At 42.1% G+C, this 15,869-nt stretch overlaps 3 protein-coding genes and 1 non-coding gene across 5 annotated transcripts; all 4 read left to right on the plus strand.

Moving 5' to 3' along the window:
• The first annotated feature begins 244 nt into the window (after positions 1-244).
• LOC104000281 (serine hydroxymethyltransferase 7) lies at positions 245-5,654 on the plus strand. The gene is made up of 4 exons (XM_009422291.3): positions 245-1,696; positions 2,580-2,985; positions 5,100-5,201; positions 5,292-5,654. Exons 1-4 carry the CDS (start codon positions 629-631, stop codon positions 5,513-5,515), a joined length of 1,800 nt encoding a protein of 599 aa, XP_009420566.2. The 5' UTR covers positions 245-628; the 3' UTR covers positions 5,516-5,654.
• A 193-nt stretch (positions 5,655-5,847) lies between these two features.
• On the plus strand, positions 5,848-5,920 carry TRNAR-UCU (transfer RNA arginine (anticodon UCU)). The gene has a single exon. It is a non-coding gene; the product is annotated as a tRNA-Arg (tRNA).
• A 2,288-nt stretch (positions 5,921-8,208) lies between these two features.
• On the plus strand, positions 8,209-10,356 carry LOC104000279 (aspartic proteinase Asp1). Its single transcript, XM_009422289.3, has 8 exons — positions 8,209-8,562; positions 8,632-8,749; positions 8,842-9,065; positions 9,141-9,368; positions 9,442-9,580; positions 9,662-9,856; positions 9,927-10,002; positions 10,075-10,356. The coding sequence occupies exons 1-8, from the start codon at positions 8,351-8,353 to the stop codon at positions 10,182-10,184; spliced, it is 1,302 nt and encodes a 433-aa protein (XP_009420564.2). The 5' UTR covers positions 8,209-8,350; the 3' UTR covers positions 10,185-10,356.
• A 552-nt stretch (positions 10,357-10,908) lies between these two features.
• On the plus strand, positions 10,909-15,386 carry LOC104000278 (aldehyde dehydrogenase family 3 member H1). 2 transcript variants are annotated; one of them, XM_065172590.1, is made up of 11 exons: positions 10,909-11,243; positions 12,144-12,200; positions 12,305-12,373; positions 12,462-12,558; positions 13,320-13,526; positions 13,779-13,894; positions 13,984-14,088; positions 14,167-14,339; positions 14,414-14,504; positions 14,642-14,791; positions 14,984-15,386. In XM_065172590.1, exons 1-11 carry the CDS (start codon positions 11,037-11,039, stop codon positions 15,221-15,223), a joined length of 1,512 nt encoding a protein of 503 aa, XP_065028662.1. In that variant the 5' UTR covers positions 10,909-11,036; the 3' UTR covers positions 15,224-15,386. The 2 variants fall into 2 exon arrangements, with proteins under 2 accessions (XP_065028662.1, XP_009420563.2); XM_009422288.3 differs by lacking the exon at positions 12,144-12,200 and having other exon boundaries at positions 10,911-11,243.
• The last annotated feature ends 483 nt before the right edge of the window (positions 15,387-15,869 follow it).

A 15,869-nucleotide genomic window follows, 5' to 3' on the forward strand; every position in this document is an offset into this window, starting at 1 on the left:
AAAACATGTCTTTCTTTGACCAATAGATCGATCGTAGAATGGTTTCTTATGATACCAATGAATGCCTTGTTATTTGAAGGCAATCGCATTGGGATCCTCTCCTAAATTAAGATTTCGTGCAATTATTGTACGTGTAAAAATAGCCAGCCGTCAGATTTTACACGTGTTTGGAGATCGTTCGCCCCGCACGATGTGGTACACCCCGTTCCAGCTCGCACCAGAACTTCAAATGGGAATACAAATCTGCCCTTCCATTCGCACCACCGGCGAATTTGCGAAGCGGAAACGGTTGCGAGGGAGCCGGGCGGTGACCTGGTGTCCCCGGTGTCACCAACCGTGTCTCCGGCCCGCAATCCCGTCCAGGCTCGCTCGCTCCTTCTCCCACAAACAACCCCATAACCCCGACTCCGCCACGTGCTGGTGCCGGTCGTAACCACCCCCCCCCTCATCTCTCTCTCTCTCTCATACCTCCTCTCCCCCCCCCGTGGTTTTGGTTTCTTCGTCTCTCTCTGTCTCTCTCTCTCTTTGCCATTGATGTAAGCGTGCCGCCTCTCCGCCGCCCGCCGGCGCTTCTGTCACCGCTCGTGTTCTTGTTGTTGATTCTAATCTTTGATTCGAAAGCTTCGTCATGGATCTTACCAACTTCGAATCGAGTCTATCCCTGGCGTTACACACCGATCCTTCTCCTTCGTCGCAGCCCTCCTACCGTGCCCCGATCGCGGACGACTCGGTGCACCTTCTGCGCGATGCCTACCTCCGGGACTCGTTGCACAACCGGCCGATCCCCTTGCAGCTCCTGGACCAGCTGGCAGAGACCGGCGGGTTCGGATACGTGGACGTGGACACGAACCTCGGGGAGGAGTCTGACGAGGTGGAGCAGGAGGGGAAGGAAGTCAGGATCTTGGGTTACTCGATGTGCATCAAGAGGCAGAGGAGATGGGAGTCGCCCTCTTCTTGCTCATCGTCGTCGGTGCTCCCCTCGAAGAGGACCAAGGTAGAACCTGATCTCGAATTACGGAGGGAATACATATTGTCCTGGGGAAACCAGCCCTTATCTGTTGCCGACCCCGATATCTTTGAGATCATGGAGAAGGAGAGGCGGCGGCAGGTGTTGGGGATTGAGCTTGTTGCATCTGAGAACTTTGTGTGCCAGGGTGTGCTCGACGCCCCTGGCAGCCATTTGACAAACAAGTACTCTGAGGGGTTTCCAGGTGCTCGATACTATGGTGGGAACAAGTACATAGATCAGATTGAATGGCTATGTCATGACCGTGCCCTCAAAGCATTCGATCTCGATCCTGGGTGCTGGGGTGTGAATGTCCAGCCTTACTCTTGTACCTCAGCCAATTTTGCGGTCTACACAGGACTATTGCTCCCTAAGGATCGAATTATGGGGTTGGATTCACCTTCTGGTGGTCACGTCAGTCATGGGTACAACATTCCTGGTGGGAAGAAGATATCAGGGGCTTCAATATTCTTCGAGAGCTTGTCATATAAGGTGAATCCACTCACAGGTTACATTGACTATGATAAGCTTGAGGAAAAGGCGATCGATTATCGCCCAAAGATACTGATCTGTGGGGGGAGCTCATACCCACGAGAGTGGGATTATGCCCGATTTAGGCTGATTGCAGACAAGTGTGGAGCAATTTTGATGTGTGACATGGCTCACATTAGCGGTCTTGTGGCTGCCAAGGTTCAAATCCTCCACTTAACCTTGCAAATTTGTCTTTTCATTTTGGCCCTTGGCATGCCAAGTAACTTACAAGATTTCTTTCTATTATTACAATAATGTGATTATGAACTACTTGTTACATGTCTCTACTATTATAGTGCGAGCGAGCTGTGAGGACACTGTCGTCCTTATATACAGCTGCACTTAAAGATGGCACCTTCTTAAAAAACCATGTGCATCATTTATCACATCTGTTTTCTTGTATGGAAGTTACCTTTTGGCTGTTACTGTCCTCTTGAGTCCCAATGAAATTTAGATGTTAGATCATGTGCAAGATGCATGCTAGTATCTTAAGTGATTATAGACTGATAAAAATGAGTTGAAATTTGTTTTTATATCCTGTTAAATTATTTTACTTGTATGTCTTATGGTCTAGTGCTTTTCTAAAATTGACATCTTGAGCTGTAAATCTGTCTTGGCACCGGCTTTTGTGTTGAATGCATTTATGTTTTTTGTTCCTTCAAGTTAATTCAGTAGAAAGTCATGACAGTATAATAAATAATTTCAATATGAACACAACTTTGTTGTAACTGAGATAGGATAATCTTTTGTGTACTCGATTTTAGTTGATTGATAATGATTCTTGTTAATGAGGTTTGCACAACATGAGAGTCGATACAGACAACCGACATAGCTACCTTATCCTAATTACCTAATTTTATTCTGTTAGTACATGTTAGTGTGTGATATATTACATTTGCATTACTTTTTTCATACTTTTTTTCATTGTTCAGTATTAGCATGTCTTCTGAAACTAATTTATTTTTGCTTAAGGCATGTACTTTTGTTATTTGTTTAGATAAATAAAAGCCTAACATTATTTTGTGCATGGATGGATTTGCAGGAATGCCTTAGCCCCTTTGATTATTGTGATATTGTTACTTCAACAACTCACAAAAGCCTTCGAGGTCCTAGGGGTGGTATAATTTTCTTCAGGAAGGGAAAAATACAAAAGAAACAAGGGGTTTGTCTTGGTCGAACAGATGATCATGGTAGATATGATTTTGAGGAGAGAATAAACTTTGCTGTTTTCCCATCGCTTCAAGGGGGTCCTCATAATAACCACATAGCTGCTTTAGCAGTAGCTCTAAAGCAAGTAGCTACACCTGAATACACAGCATATATTCGACAGGTCAAGAGAAATGCTCAAACATTGGCATCTGCTTTACTAAGAAGAAATTGCAAGCTGGTTACTGGGGGCACAGACAACCATTTGTTAGTTTGGGATCTCAGAACTTTTGGATTAACAGGTACTTAAGAAGACTTATGCAGTCTTCAGGCGTGAAAAAAATTTTCTTAGATATGTTAACGTTTGCAAAATAAATGATTTAATAAATAAATAAAATAAAAAATAAAAACCAAAATTTTGTGAAACTGAAAAATTGATTTATTAAAACTGCCTTGTACTTCTCAAGTTACAGATCAAAGTGCAAAATTGCTTCCTTAAAGATACAAGGGATTTATCTTTTCTGACTATCATTTGGTTTTTGTTGCGTTGCATGTACTCTCTTTCTTCAGATTCATGAATTATAACTACTGCACTATACTGGGGTTTGGATGATTTTTGACAAACTAACATAACTTGACTCGGTGGGATGGAAATCTTTTGAGGCTTGGCTTAATTGTGTTATCCATTAATTTGGTAGTTTGAATTCTTTTTTGTGGCTTTAGGTCCGTAAGCAAAGTTATGTGATTGTTGAGAGGATATATCTCTTCATTGTGATATGTTGCTACCAAGTACCAACTAAAGAATTTTATGTCTTAAAGGAAAACAGGAGATATATTGCTATATTACAGAATTAGTGGTTGCATAGAATATACCTTGGGGCTTCTGTTTTTTAAATCTGAATAGTCCTTTTATGTTGGAAATGCCATTTTGAGGAAATAGATTGTCCTCCGACATGAGCTGCCAAATTGTTAATACTTTGTAGTGCTTTTCTTTAGTTATTTTTTTTGTTGCAGCTAGTTCTTTACTCATGCGGTTCAACATGCAAATATATTGGTTGACTTTGCTTACGAGACACAATTGCATGTCGTGGAGTTCTTTAGACCTCTCTGACCAGAATTACATCTTTACATTTAATTGAACATATGTCAGCTATAAGTCCTGTACTGGTCATGGAAGATATTTAGTCCTTTGTTATGGAATGTCATCTAATGAAGATGTTTCATCAAGGAAAACATCATTGGACGAATCCCATTTGATGACTTTTTTAAACTATTAGTGGGAAAAGGAAACTAAGATATTTTAGATTGCAGGCTTTTTTAAATAATTGTTTTGATGCAATAAAAATGCTTTTATTTTTTACAAACCTTGGCATGTGCATGGATGGGCTTAATGAAAAGCACAATAAAGTACAAAAGTTGAAGGATTTTAAAGAAAAAATAAAATTGAGAAGTATCCGCCAAGTAACCTAAGAATATCCTGTCTTATTAATTATTATGTAAAGTTTTGGATACTTTGGGACCAGCATTTATCGGGTATATGGGAAGCATTCAGTATCATATGTGACGTATTTGGTACCAACAGGGCAAATAATTAATGTACCTGTATTACACGAACTGTTATGAAATGCTCTGAATGTGTGTACTTTAACATGTTTTTTGTATAAAAATATCCATGTCAAATAATGTGAAATGGCTACTGAATCTGCTAAGTTACAACAGGATTGTTTTCTACTAATCAAGAAATTCCTTGCTCGAGATAATTCTGTTAGTTGGATCAAATAATGGACCCCCTACTGTCACTAAAATTACCAATCATGGATTCGAAATAATGATAGAAAATATTGTTTCTTTGCTTTTTCAATCACCTAGTTTGAGATCTTCGTTTGAATGCACCAGTGGAAGATAGAATGTTTTCGGTAGCTATAGAAGTAGGTTTAGAAGGGGCTTTTTCTGGCAAGAGATTTTAGCATTGACATGGAACACATCATTTTTTTTAAAGATTATTTGATCAAACTGTAGCTGAACCAGGATTAACGTATAAGTTGGAAGATATCATATGAGTTCAAACCCTAGGTTTTAATGGAACAATAATTGATTCTTTCTCAATCAGTAGCAAATTCTGTGGTAGGCATTTGATGTTCTTTTTCCTGATTATATGCCTAATAGCTTTTTAAGCTGTAACACATAGAGCATATGTGGAAATTACAAGATTAGCTATCGTCTAGAAATACATAACTTACATCAAAGAGGCCACTTCAATAGGCTAGTTATCGAGAGCCATAATTTGTCGAGAAAGTTTTTCCCATTGAGCTTTTCTTTTATCAATACAGGACATTTGTGTGCTTATTCTGAGATACTCCTTGAAGTGTTTTTATTAGAGACATGTTTTTGTACTGAGAGTAATATCCTGAAACAGGTAAGAACTTTGAGAAGGTCTGCGAGGCATGCCACATTTCTCTGAATAAAACCCCGATATTCGGTGATAATGGTGCTATCTCTCCGGGAGGTGTGAGGATAGGTGACCTCTCTCATGTTTTTCATTATGAAACATGTAGATTGTGGTTGTCGCAAAGATTTTAAATCACCTGTTGTTGGTTTGCATGGTTAGGTACTCCTGCTATGACGACAAGAGGCTGTTTAGAAGGAGATTTTGAAATGATTGCCGAGTTTCTCCTACGGGCGGCACACATAGCAAGTACCATACAGAAAGAACATGGAAAGATACAGAAGGAGTTTCAGAAGGGCCTCGAGAGCAGTAGGGACGTTATCGAGCTTCGCAACCAAGTCAAGTCCTTTGCGATACAGTTTGCAATGCCGGGATGTGATGTCTAAGAGAACTTGGTTCTACTGTCATAACTTATATGGTAACCCTCTTCAAATACTTCCCATTTCCTTTGTTCACTGCCTTACTGTACAAAACAGGCCACCATTTACAATCCAGTTTGATGATAGATGCATATTGTTTTGTGAAGTTCAAAATCTTTCCATCTCTACGCCTTGCATTCGTTGGTTGATCCTCATCTTGTTCTGGAAATGAATAGCCTTGCACTATGTAATGCTACAAATCCTTTCGATGCTCATTGCGTTGCTTTGAGACACCGTACATAATAATTTATACATGTTTGATTATTTAAAGGAAATACTCAATGCAACATTAACAAATAGCGCCCGTGGCCTAATGGATAAGGCGTCTGACTTCTAATCAGGCGATTGTGGGTTCGAGTCCCACCGGGCGTGCTAACCTTTTTTTTCGTTTGTGTTTCTCGGCTGAAAAGGCACGACATCATCGTCGCGTTTCAAAGGCAATCTTCCCAAAAGGTTCTCAGAAGAACCAGTTAGATGCGACCTCCACTTCATCCCTGACTAAGAAAGAGCCTCTAAAGGGCGAGGAGAAGGAGGCCGAGCTCCTGCTCGACGCAGAATGGTGCGGAGATTCGAAGATGCTTCTCTTGTTGTGCTTCTCCTTGCGCTTCAGTGCTGGAACCGGAAAACAGCCCGGTGGGACGGAGGTCACCTTCGGTGCAGCAGCAGCAGGCGCTTTGGACGATCGGCGAGTCGGATCGCTCCGCCGCTTGGACGGCGAGGCGGACGCCGAGCGGTAGAAAATGCTGGCGGTTGCCTTCGAAGGCGAAGGGGATGACGGAGAGCTGAGTCTGGAGGGTTGCGGCGAAGCCGAGCGCGTCAGGGACTGGGGGAGAGGAGGTGAGTGAGCGTTAGACTGAGAGCGAGATGCCGACAGGGAGCGCGACCACTGCGGTGAGAGCGAAGGCGGTGTCATGCAAGGAGGTCGGCTGAGCTTCGACGTCGGCGGCGGCGGAGCAGCAGGCGTTGGTTTATGCTGAGGCTTCGGAACGCCGGGTCGGATCTCCCACTGGAAGGGGATTCTTCCGGGCCGCTTGAAGGAATCGTCCATGATCGATCGCTTCTCCTCCCTCCCTCCTTCAACCCCACGCTCCTTTCTGCAGGCGACTACTTATGGTGGGGGGCACGAGCGGTGGCTCTGATGGCGAGATTGAAGACCGGTGATTGGGCAAAAACGTGGTGGTGAGTCGAAATTTCCATCCGAGTTATTGACTTGGATAGAAGAAGACAAAGCATGTTGACGGAGTGAGGCATGCATGCTTAGAATATGGCACACAAGGAGGCTGAATTGGTGCAAGAGTTCGGCCAGATTAGTTCGTCGACCGGTTAATTGCTACCGAACACGTTTCCTTCGGCAATCTCCTCACCGAAAAGATCATGCAGAGAAAGAGACAGCTTCAGTTTGATCAGCTGATAAAGACATTAATAATTTAACATAAGCTTCTTCTAATCATCATTTACTCTTAAAAAATTAATTGTTAATGAAAGACCTGATTATGGAGTAGTTTTGGAATCGACAGTCTTAGTTTCAAATCAAAACTTTATATTTTTTTATTTTTTAAAACTTTTATTGAAGTTTATACAATTAAAATATATAACGATATAAATTAAGTCGGATGTTTTAATTATTTATTCGATTGATAGATTAAATAAATCTTTATTATCTTCTCATATGATTTTTTTCTTGAATTCTTTGCTAATATATTAATGTTGATAATATAATTTTAAAATAATTTTTTTTCTAATATATATATATGTATATGTATATATATATATATATATATATAATATAGTACCGTACTAGTGTTTCGAGGTTGGCTCGGTATGATACGGTACCGACGTACCGAACGGTACACCAGGACATATCGAGCGTTACACTAGAATATACCGAATAGTTTTATATATTTTCTTCCTACTGTAGCATTGTAGCACGTTCCGTCCCATACCGGACAGTCCGCGTATTGGTATATCATCGGATCGGTATGTACCGCCTATATCGAGTGGTACCATTCGGTATTACATGATATATATATATATATATATATATTCTCATTGGACATAAATGTATCATATGTTAAGTTCAAGGTAGTCTCTCTCTCCTCTCTCTCTATCGACGTCGAAACGAAGAAATAAGCTGCGACAAGGAATTTGAATGCCTTGCAAGGAGCAGACAAAGGCATATTGCCTTTTGGTCTCCTTTGCGCATGCCTAGTTTAATCACGACGCCTCGGATAAACCAAAAGCCATTCCAAAGCTTCGAATAAAGCGGCTTATGCCTTCCCCCTCCCCCCCAACCTCACATTAATACCATTATAGCATTACTCACTCTCCGTCTCCTCCTCTTTTAAGTTTCCTTTGATTCGTGGGCCCCGAGATGAGGTCCCCGTTCGAGAGAGCCACGTTGGGTGACAAAGTTCGGGTGGGGAAAGGTTATGTACGCGCGCCTCCAGATCGTTCCTTGTGTCGTCGGGACCCACCGCATCGTCTCCGTTGATTTACCATCGGATGGTCAGAAGTGGAGCAGCTGAAATATGACGAACTGATTACGTACTCTATTTTAGGAGATAGAAAATAGCAGTAATTGATTATAATAAAAGAAAATAAATAAAGAATTGTAGTATAAATAGTACCTCCGCCGGGTAAGGGCTCGTAAGCTGCGAGCGAGTCGTCGCGACTCCACCTCCACCTCCTCTCCGTTCTCCTTCTTCCGCTTCCGCGCCGCAGGCGGCCGTAGATACCCGCCGTCGCATTCCTGTGAAGCAGCGCACCACCTACGTTTCGTTGCTCGATCTCCATCGTAGGATAATGGGAGGCTGGACGGCCGCCGGAAAAGGGCTTCTAATCGCCTTCTTGCTAGCTTTCACCGCCGCGATCTCGCCCTCCGCCTCCGCCGCCTCGACGAAGAAGGCGAAGGGCTCGGACTCTCCTCCGCTGATGTTGCAGCTGCCGGTCGATACCGGCCGCCGGGATCCCTCCTCTGTCGTCTTCCCCATCTACGGCGATGTCTACCCGCACGGGTAAGTCTGCGGGGTGCGGTTTGAGTCGATAGACGGGGTCTAATTCTTGAATGGTATTGGAATTCGCAGGCTGTACTATGTAGCGATGAGCATTGGCGATCCGCCGAAGCCCTATTTCTTGGATATCGACACCGGCAGCGACCTCACTTGGCTCCAATGCGACGCTCCCTGCGTTAGATGCTCCAAGGTTGGACCTTTATGCACATGTCCCTTCTGTTCCTCTCCAAACTCGAATGTCATTCACCGTACCTTTCCTTTTTGATTCGGTGACTCTCTCAGGGGCCTCACCCGTGGTACCGGCCGACGAGAAACAAGCTGGTGCCCTGCAGGGACCCCCTCTGCGCCGCCCTCCACGTCGGCACCATCCACGACGAGAACTGCGACCAATGCGACTACCAGATCCAGTACGAAGACCGCGGCTCCTCCCTTGGCGTGCTCATCTCCGACGCCTTCAACCTCCGCCTGATCAACACCACCGTCGTCCGCCCTGTCTTTGCCTTCGGGTCAGTAGCCACACTCCAGCTTCTATAAAAAATCCCATCTTGGCGATCCCTACACCGCGCACTTGGTATACGTAGGTGTGGGTACGACCAGCAGTTCGCGACACAGAACGCCCCTACGCCAACCGACGGACTTCTTGGCCTCGGCACCGGGAAAATTAGCGTTCTGTCGCAGCTGAGCGATCAAGGGGTGACCAAGAACGTCATGGGTCACTGTCTCGGCGGGAAGGGAGGAGGCTATCTTTTCTTCGGAGATGATTTCGTCCCCACCTCTCTGATGACTTGGGCGCCCATGTCTCGCTCCCGGTGAGCTGGTTTTCGGCTGGACTTGTCGCAATGTCTTTGCAGTAAGAACACTGATGTCCTTGGATTGCATCAGGAATTACTACTCACCTGGGCCAGCAAACCTCTACTGGGGCACTCGGTCTCTGGGAGTGAATCAAATGGAGGTGGTTTTCGATACCGGGAGCACCTTCACCTACTTTGGGTTTCAGCCCTACCAAGCATTCCTCTCGGCTGTAAATAACAACTCGTTTCACTCTTTGGAAGCTCGTTCTATGATAGCTTCCAAGCCGGGAATTTGATGCGTGGAGTTGCAGGTGAAGAGTGATCTTTCCAAGAAACCACTGAAGGAGGAGTTTGATGACCCATCCCTTCCGGTGTGCTGGAAAGGGCCGAAGGCATTCAAGTCCGTGAAGGATGTCAAGAAGCACTTCAAGACTTTAGCTCTCAACTTTGTGAATGGAAACCGAGCATTGCTCGAAGTACCTCCCGAGAACTACCTTATCATCACTGTAAGCACCTGCAACCTCTCTCTTACCCAACAAAAATCACTAGAACATCAATCCAATTATTCGATTGCAGAAACATGGGAATGCGTGCTTGGGAATCCTCAATGGCACCGAAGTTGGACTCAACAAAGACCTCAACATAATTGGAGGTAAGTAAACGACCCGTAAACCTTGAGACCTCAACTGGTAAACCTTCTGATTTGCTTGTCGGGTGTTTGCAGACATCTCCATGCAAGACCGCATGGTCGTTTATGACAACGAGAGGCAGCACATTGGGTGGGTTCCGATCGGCTGCGACAGGCTCCCCAAGCCTGGAGCTTCCTCCCGGTGATGCTACACTGCTTCCCTTTACGTGGATGTGCAGGAAAAGGGGACGGTCTCTCACGCTTTCAAACATTGCAGATGGTCATATCACCATCCTGTAATGATAACAGGGGGTTGCATATAATTGATTATGTTTGGATGTAATTAATTACAGGAAGATGCAATAAAAGTCTAATTCAGTAGCAATGGTGCGGTTTGCAATTAATCTCCTCTTGTTGTCCATTTGTATGTTTAAATTATAATTGACATTAGGCTCAATAATGATGATATTGTATATTTTAATTATGTTTTTATCTTTAAATTTGTAACCAATAAAGAATAATAATATACAGTATATCAAAATCTACGGAGGCAAGTACAGCATGTTCTTTCAGAACAGGATCCAGCACCAGGATTCTCTGGATCACACGTGGCAGGCACAATGATCGGTGTGCGTGCACACGTGGATGTTACCTATCCATGCAGTACACGTGGTTTCGACTATTTTCCTGCTGTGCCTCTGTGGGTCCCGTCTACTCGATTTCATATAATTGAGATATCGTCTCACTACAATTACCCAAATATCGAAATACATATTATTATTATTCTGGGAAAATATGGATCTTATTAATAAATGCAGGCATTAATTGAAGTATGCATGAGGGTGTCAAAATTACAACTTTGCCCATTCACGTGGGAGTGCTCGTTTGTGGTGGAGACTGTTGTTCACGGACTCTTGCAATCTATTCCTGGCCTTATCGAAACCAAGATTCCATCTTCACGATAAACTATTCTCCTTGCCCACTGATTTGAAACTTCCTTGGTCTTCACGATTTCCTCTCGTTAAAGCGGCGGCGGCGCAGAGGTCGAGGAGGAGGCGATGGAGGGAGGATTTGACGGCGCGGGGGCGGCCGAAGTAGTGGCGGAGTTGAGGGAGAGCTTCGAGTCCGGGAGGACGAGGAGCTTCGAGTGGAGGGTGGCGCAGCTCAAGGGCATCGCGAGGCTGATCGTTGAGAAGGAGGCGGAGATCACGGCGGCGCTCGATGACGACCTCGCCAAACCCCAGATAGAATCTTTCATTAGCGAGGTCCTCCAGGATTGGACTTTTCCTTTTTCCTATCAGTCTGGTTAATTTATCTCTTCGTTGGTCTCGTACTTGCTTTCTGATCTAGAAAGGTTCGATCTTGGATCCCATAGCTGGAACTTTTGGGCGATTTATCTGCATCGCTATGTTCGTATTGCGAAAGAACATATCGCCCGAAGCTTAAAAAGTCTTTTATGGTCCAGTTTGAACTCTGCAAACCGATTCATCCTATATACCAACTTTGATTGGAGTCTGCTTTTGGCGAAAGCTGCTGCTCTTCTTACTAATTTACATGTAGCGGAATAAAGCATTGGACTTTGAGCATGAGCCGCACAGAGAAGCTGGAACTGTAATTGATTGTCGAAAACGTTCTTGTTTGCAATTAAACTATGTCGATATAGCTAGTCTTACCTTTGATGTCCTCTTCATATAGAGATTGAGGATTGGTTCATCTTACTCGTGGTAGTTTGTTAAGGTGTCAGTGGTTGTCATTCTGTCTTCCCATGCTAACATTGGATATTGTTAATATGGTTGTCTTTGAGATATTTCACCGGCAGGCAGAGTCAGAATCTTTCTCTTTTCTTATTTTGGAAGATTGACATAAGAATCTGTCCTTTTTCGTTTCCTTCAGTTCCTGAGTTGACATGCTCTCCCAACATCGTCCAAATTGTGAATGCAAACCTTTGAAACTGATTTCTGATCTTATATAAACCTTTAGGTTCATGCATCTTCCTAAGCAGTAATTTATCCCAAATATTTGACATGTGTTGTCGTCGAAATTACTGTTGCTGTCAATCGAATTTACCTTTTTATAACCATTAATTCAGATACTCTCCTATTTGCACAAGATTCTGCAGTTATCGAGTTCTGCTAATCTTTTGTCTCACACATAAGCTGATACAGGAGCATAAGCAAGAGCCTCATTGCTTCTTTACTTTGGCTCTAACAAATATATATTTGGTATCATTCTTTTAACTATCTGCTTGCATTTGTTTTGCTTTTACCCTTCTAAAGAGATGTAGTGAAGTCTGTGTTCATATATGACTGATGGTTTCATTTGGCAGATTTCAATGGTAAGGGAATCATGCCGTTTTGCCCTCAAAGAATTGAAACGCTGGATGAAACCGGAGAAGGTACAAATACACATTTATGTAGACATATATGATTGATAAATTTTAGAAATTAACCTTGCTCAAATCACCATTTGCAACAACCACACAGGTGGCCACTTCGGTTACAACTTTTCCATCATCAGCAAAAGTGGTGTCAGAGCCCCTTGGTGTTGTGCTGATCATTTCAGCATGGAATTACCCCTTTTGTAAGTGGAGAATCATTCTGTATTAATATTTTACAAAACTGAAAGTGAGTATGATCGATGTGTTGCAGAACAAAAAAAATTGTTCGTTTATGTTGTTAATTGGGCACGCAAAAGTATAAATTCTTGCCAATTCTAATGAGACTTTGTCTATATAGCTACTAGATAAGATCTTGCACGATGCACATGAACAACACAAAAGGTAAGATTGTAGTTTATGATTGGTTAAAAAAGATATAAATGATTGAGAGAAGAATTAATCCATAACTTGTTTTTTTAGAGTCAATTAAAGAATTCTAATTTTCAAAATCTTGATAACAATACCCCTAAGTGATGCTCTTGAATGAACAAAAACTAACTCTTTAAGCCATTGGAGGATTTTGTTCTAAAAAAAAAAAATCATATGTGTGCATGTTTTATAATTTTAAAAAATTCTGCAGGGTAGAATATTTGAAAAGCATCAACAACAACAATGATAACAAAATAAAGATCTATGGTTCCAACTATTTGGGGCTAGTTATTGTAGACCTTTCTCTCGACAGTTCTTATTGAGGGCCCTTTTTCATTTTTTCTGATAACTTATTTTTAAAAGTCATCTTTCAGACGATCATTGGTTGTTTTGGGTTAAGGTTCTGTTAGTCTACTACTGATTTCGTTTCGAGAATTCTGCTTTAATGTTATAACTACAGATTTGGTGAAACATTCTACATTCATGATAAGTTTTCGTAGTAAGGTTGATAACTTCTTTTTTTCCTCTTTGCCAGTGTTATCCATTGACCCTGTAATTGGAGCCATTGCAGCTGGCAATGCTGTTGTTTTGAAGCCATCAGAAGTTGCACCAGCCACATCATCATTTTTGGCAAGAATTCTACCAGATTATGTAGATAACTCTTGTATCAGAGTAGTTGAAGGATCTATTCCTGAAACAACAGCACTTTTGGATCAGAAGTTTGATAAAATACTCTATACAGGTTATTATTTTCTACCTTCCGTCCTATAAAAATCATATACTAGAATGTATTGTCGGTTGACATGTTGCTTACATATGTACTTCTAGGACTTTTGATATAGCTATTGCATATATGAGATAAAGATTTTCCATTTTTCACTAGTCCAATTTGGATAATGTGGGGTAAACTAAATGGTGACTCTTTTATGGTTCTGTGCACTTGGCTTAGACATGAAGTTGCAGTATAATTAGAAATACAGTGATAACATTACAGGCAACGCAAGAGTAGGCCGTATTGTGATGACTGCAGCTGCAAAGCATCTAACACCAGTAGTCCTGGAGCTTGGAGGAAAATGTCCTGTTCTTGTTGATTCCAATGTTGACATCAAAGTATGATAATTGAAGGAAAGCATCGAATTTACTTTGTTGTATGCTGATTCTGCTTTATTTGTGAAGCTAATAGGGCTTTGTTTTATAAGGTCGCAACAAGGAGAATTGTTGCGGGCAAGTGGGGATGCAATAGCGGACAAGCTTGTATCGCACCAGATTATATTATTACAACAAAATCATTTGCTCCAAAATTGGTATCCCTTTCAGAATAAAAGTTTGGTGGTGTTATGCCTTGATTGTCTATCGACCAACTAGTGATGTAACATCTGCAGGTGGATGCTCTAAAAATAACTTTGGAGAAATTCTACGGCAAGGATCCATTGGAATCAGCAGATCTATCTCGCATCGTGAACTCCAACCATTTCAAACGCTTGATGAATCTTTTGGATGATGAAAAGGTTTCCGGCACGATTGTCCATGGAGGCCAGCGGAATGAAAAGCGCCTGTAAGCCTCATATGCAATAGTATTTCCGATAAGATAAGCTATTCTTTTGTGACATCATCTCAATGTGGTTGCAGAAGAATCGCTCCTACAATCCTATTAGATGTTCCCAGTGATTCACTAATAATGAAAGAGGAAGTCTTTGGCCCCCTACTTCCAATTGTCACGGTGAGCATTTATAATTCTTCGAGTTCAGCATTTTCTGAATGTCATGTAGACTTCTCAATTACATAAGATCTGATCAAGATGCTTGCTGTTGGTCGATAATACTTTATGATTTTTATTTTTCTTTCTGATTCACAAAGGTTGATGAGTTGCGAGAGGGATTTGGTCTTATAAATTCAAAAGGGAAGCCGCTTGCTGCCTATCTCTTCACCAAGGACAGGAAATTAGAAGAGAAGTTTGTGAAAACTGTATCCACCGGGGGAATGGTCATCAATGACACAATCTTACAAGTAATTTTTCCTTCCTCACTGCATGCATGCTCATGTGCCTACAGTTTCATAGCAAATTCTCGACTTATTACTTGTGTGTGGCATTCAAGCATTTAAAACAAATCACGGCACATATTACACTAATCAGTCCATCCAACATCTTACAACTTCATAAAGAAGACAAAAGTGACAAACATATTTGATGTGGTGCAGGTCACCAACCCTCGTCTGCCATTTGGTGGCGTAGGAGAGAGCGGGATGGGGTCTTACCACGGAAAATTCTCATTTGATGCATTTAGTCACAAGAAGGCGGTGTTGAGCCGTGGTTTTGGTGGCGATGTTCCTATGAGGTACCCTCCATATACGGCACACAAGCAGAAAATTCTGAGGGGGCTGATCACCGGCAACATCATAGCGGTGTTTCTCGCACTGATTGGGTGGACTCGACATTGAAGATCCAATTGTCTCCGATCCAATATCTCTAGCTGATCATGGTGTCCATCTAATGAGATCTTTCTGTGAAATGTAGTTTCTAGTTGATTTCCAGGAAACGTATATTATGTCTTCTATATTACATTAAATTAAATTAAATATATATGTGGATATATTGAAAAAATGTTTTTAGACTCCTTTTTTTTATCTATCGAGCTGGACAGTTAAGAAATAACGTACATAAATAGACTTATTTATTTTATCTTGATAGGATTTGATGAGTTGCGTAGTTAAAAAAACAACATACATTATCACTTAAGATAATATATATATGGATAGAGGAAGATTTTAATAGAAATAATAAATAAAAATTAAATATTTTAAATTTAATTAATTATATATATATATATATATATATATTCTTAATGATGATTAAAAAAAATTATATAATCGATTTTAAATAGTTATGACTTAGTTTTGTTATTATTACGGGGTTTGATGAGTGCATTAAATATCCGCCGAATTTGTGGCTGCGAGTGGGTCCCGTTGTGGGACCGAGCTGCTGCATCTTTCCGCGTGTGCGGATCAATCTGCATCCCGTTCCACAAGCAACAGCGGATCGCGCCGCCGTGAGCGGGAGGCGATGACGGAAGCCGGGGGATCCTCT

The sequence above is a fragment of the Musa acuminata genome, chromosome BXJ3-10, assembly GCF_036884655.1.
Source record: "Musa acuminata AAA Group cultivar baxijiao chromosome BXJ3-10, Cavendish_Baxijiao_AAA, whole genome shotgun sequence".
NCBI classification, from domain to species: domain Eukaryota; kingdom Viridiplantae; phylum Streptophyta; class Magnoliopsida; order Zingiberales; family Musaceae; genus Musa; species Musa acuminata.

What these genes read in the sequence shown, in the direction of transcription:
- LOC104000281 (XM_009422291.3), top strand. Translation starts at nt 629, where the DNA reads ATGGATCTTACCAACTTCGAATCGAGTCTATCCCTGGCGTTACACACC. An exon ending in CAGAACTTTTGGATTAACAG is followed by an intron (nt 2,986 to 5,099) that starts GTACTTAAGAAG and finishes ATCCTGAAACAG; the next exon opens with GTAAGAACTTTGAGAAGGTC. An exon ending in TCCGGGAGGTGTGAGGATAG is followed by an intron (nt 5,202 to 5,291) that starts GTGACCTCTCTC and finishes TTGCATGGTTAG; the next exon opens with GTACTCCTGCTATGACGACA.
- LOC104000279 (XM_009422289.3), top strand. Translation starts at nt 8,351, where the DNA reads ATGGGAGGCTGGACGGCCGCCGGAAAAGGGCTTCTAATCGCCTTCTTG. An exon ending in CGCCCTGTCTTTGCCTTCGG is followed by an intron (nt 9,066 to 9,140) that starts GTCAGTAGCCAC and finishes TGGTATACGTAG; the next exon opens with GTGTGGGTACGACCAGCAGT. An exon ending in AGACCTCAACATAATTGGAG is followed by an intron (nt 10,003 to 10,074) that starts GTAAGTAAACGA and finishes GGGTGTTTGCAG; the next exon opens with ACATCTCCATGCAAGACCGC.
- LOC104000278 (XM_065172590.1), top strand. Translation starts at nt 11,037, where the DNA reads ATGGAGGGAGGATTTGACGGCGCGGGGGCGGCCGAAGTAGTGGCGGAG. An exon ending in AGCATGGAATTACCCCTTTT is followed by an intron (nt 12,559 to 13,319) that starts GTAAGTGGAGAA and finishes CCTCTTTGCCAG; the next exon opens with TGTTATCCATTGACCCTGTA. An exon ending in TGATAAAATACTCTATACAG is followed by an intron (nt 13,527 to 13,778) that starts GTTATTATTTTC and finishes ATAACATTACAG; the next exon opens with GCAACGCAAGAGTAGGCCGT.